Source organism: Eimeria acervulina, genomic scaffold (genome assembly GCF_000499425.1).
Source record: "Eimeria acervulina Houghton genomic scaffold, Eah_scaff3352, whole genome shotgun sequence".
Taxonomy (NCBI): domain Eukaryota; phylum Apicomplexa; class Conoidasida; order Eucoccidiorida; family Eimeriidae; genus Eimeria; species Eimeria acervulina.
In genome coordinates this window covers 1-1561 of record NW_013547453.1, presented here as the reverse complement: position 1 = coordinate 1561, position 1561 = coordinate 1, and the positions used below count along the sequence as shown (strand labels likewise).

Below are 1561 nucleotides of genomic sequence, written 5' to 3'. Positions count from 1 at the left end.
CGCATTCAATTTCGCATGGCTTTCACTGGGGTGAAGCTGCAGATCAAATGCTTCTGGGCGGCGTGAAGATGCTCTTAAAGGCGGATCACTTTAGGGGCTCTGTTCAGACGGTTGACTTGTTACCTTATGAATTCGTTCGAAAGCAAAGCGGGTCGCGACAACAGCGAAACGACAAATGGCGAAGTCTGCTTGTACTGTTGCAGCACCTTCACAAGCATGCAGAAGGGGCAAGAAATTGTGGAGGAGATGATGTGGGATGCATCGAAGTGACGCATGATGGACGTGCGGACTTCTTGACCATTAAAAACAGACACACGCAAAAACTACGCATCTCTCGAGACTCCGTACTATGGCTGCAGTCGCCTTCTGGGGAGCCCAACCACTCCAATATCGAAACGGGAGCATGAGATGTCTCGTGTGCATTACTATCAGTTGTTATGCACGTTTGTCCATGTCTCAGCATGCTTGGACGAACGATACCTCATAGTGGTATCCTCCTCAGCATTTTTGTGTATCCGTTAGACTTTGTATAAATATCGATAACGAGAGCCGTGTAGATGCAGTAACATCTCACCACAAATTGGACAATAAGAAGGAGTTATTAGAAGTGCTTCGTGTTGAAGGTCCTCTCATCTGCAGAAATTAAGCCTGTCGGGAGACGGGTGGACGCCTTAAACAATAAAGGAGAGTAGTTTGGAAAGTTAAGGAGTCGAATTTCTCCATTGCAACAAAAACCGAAGTGACTGGAGTACGAATGAGCTGTTGGGGGAGAATAGAGCCAAGTGCATGTAAACCTCGCTGCGCTCTACACTTTAAACCTCGCGTTGCAACTCCGCGCCACTGCAAACCAACTCATGCATGCATACAAATATGGACATATGCATATATATATATATGCATGCAAATCCCACATGTATGATCCCGTCTCCGTTGACACCAGATAAACGTTTACGCTTTGCGATTTGGGGTCCCATATACCCAGTCTGAAACGTGCGAATGCCGATACTCCAATCAAGCTCGTATGTACGGGTTGTGCAGATGTATATATATGCACCATTCGTGTACTAATATTTGTATATATCTATGCATCAACAGTGTACTGCGCAATGACTCATATGCTGCAGCTAGGCCTCATCACATGCAGCTATCCATTTAAGTTCCTGCCCGGCTTCGATACTGGGGTGCTTCCCCTCCTCAGATGCTGGCTGAAGCCATTTTACGCAACCTCGCGAGACGCGTAATTCTTGCGTGTGTCTGTTTTTAATGGTCAAGAAGTCCGCACGTCCATCATGCGTCACTTCGATGCATCCCACATCATCTCCTCCACAATTTCTTGCCCCTTCTGCATGCTTGTGAAGGTGCTGCAACAGTACAAGCAGACTTCGCCATTTGTCGTTTCGCTGTTGTCGCGACCCGCTTTGCTTTCGAACGAATTCATAAGGTAACAAGTCAACCGTCTGAACAGAGCCCCTAAAGTGATCCGCCTTTAAGAGCATCTTCACGCCGCCCAGAAGCATTTGATCTGCAGCTTCACCCCAGTGAAAGCCATGCGAAATTGAAT

General features: G+C 47.1%; 2 protein-coding genes across 2 annotated transcripts; one reads left to right on the top strand and one right to left on the bottom strand.

Moving 5' to 3' along the window:
- Positions 1-68: 68 nt before the first annotated feature.
- Positions 69-407, top strand: EAH_00068540 (hypothetical protein, conserved; the record flags this gene model as incomplete). Its single annotated transcript, XM_013392231.1, has 1 exon — positions 69-407. One exon carries the CDS (start codon positions 69-71, stop codon positions 405-407), a length of 339 nt encoding a protein of 112 aa, XP_013247685.1.
- A 717-nt stretch (positions 408-1124) lies between these two features.
- On the bottom strand, positions 1125-1522 carry EAH_00068530 (hypothetical protein; the record flags this gene model as incomplete). Its single annotated transcript, XM_013392230.1, has 1 exon — positions 1125-1522. A coding segment is annotated over one exon (398 nt), but the record flags the coding sequence as incomplete, so codon positions are not given.
- Between the last annotated feature and the right edge of the window lie 39 nt (positions 1523-1561).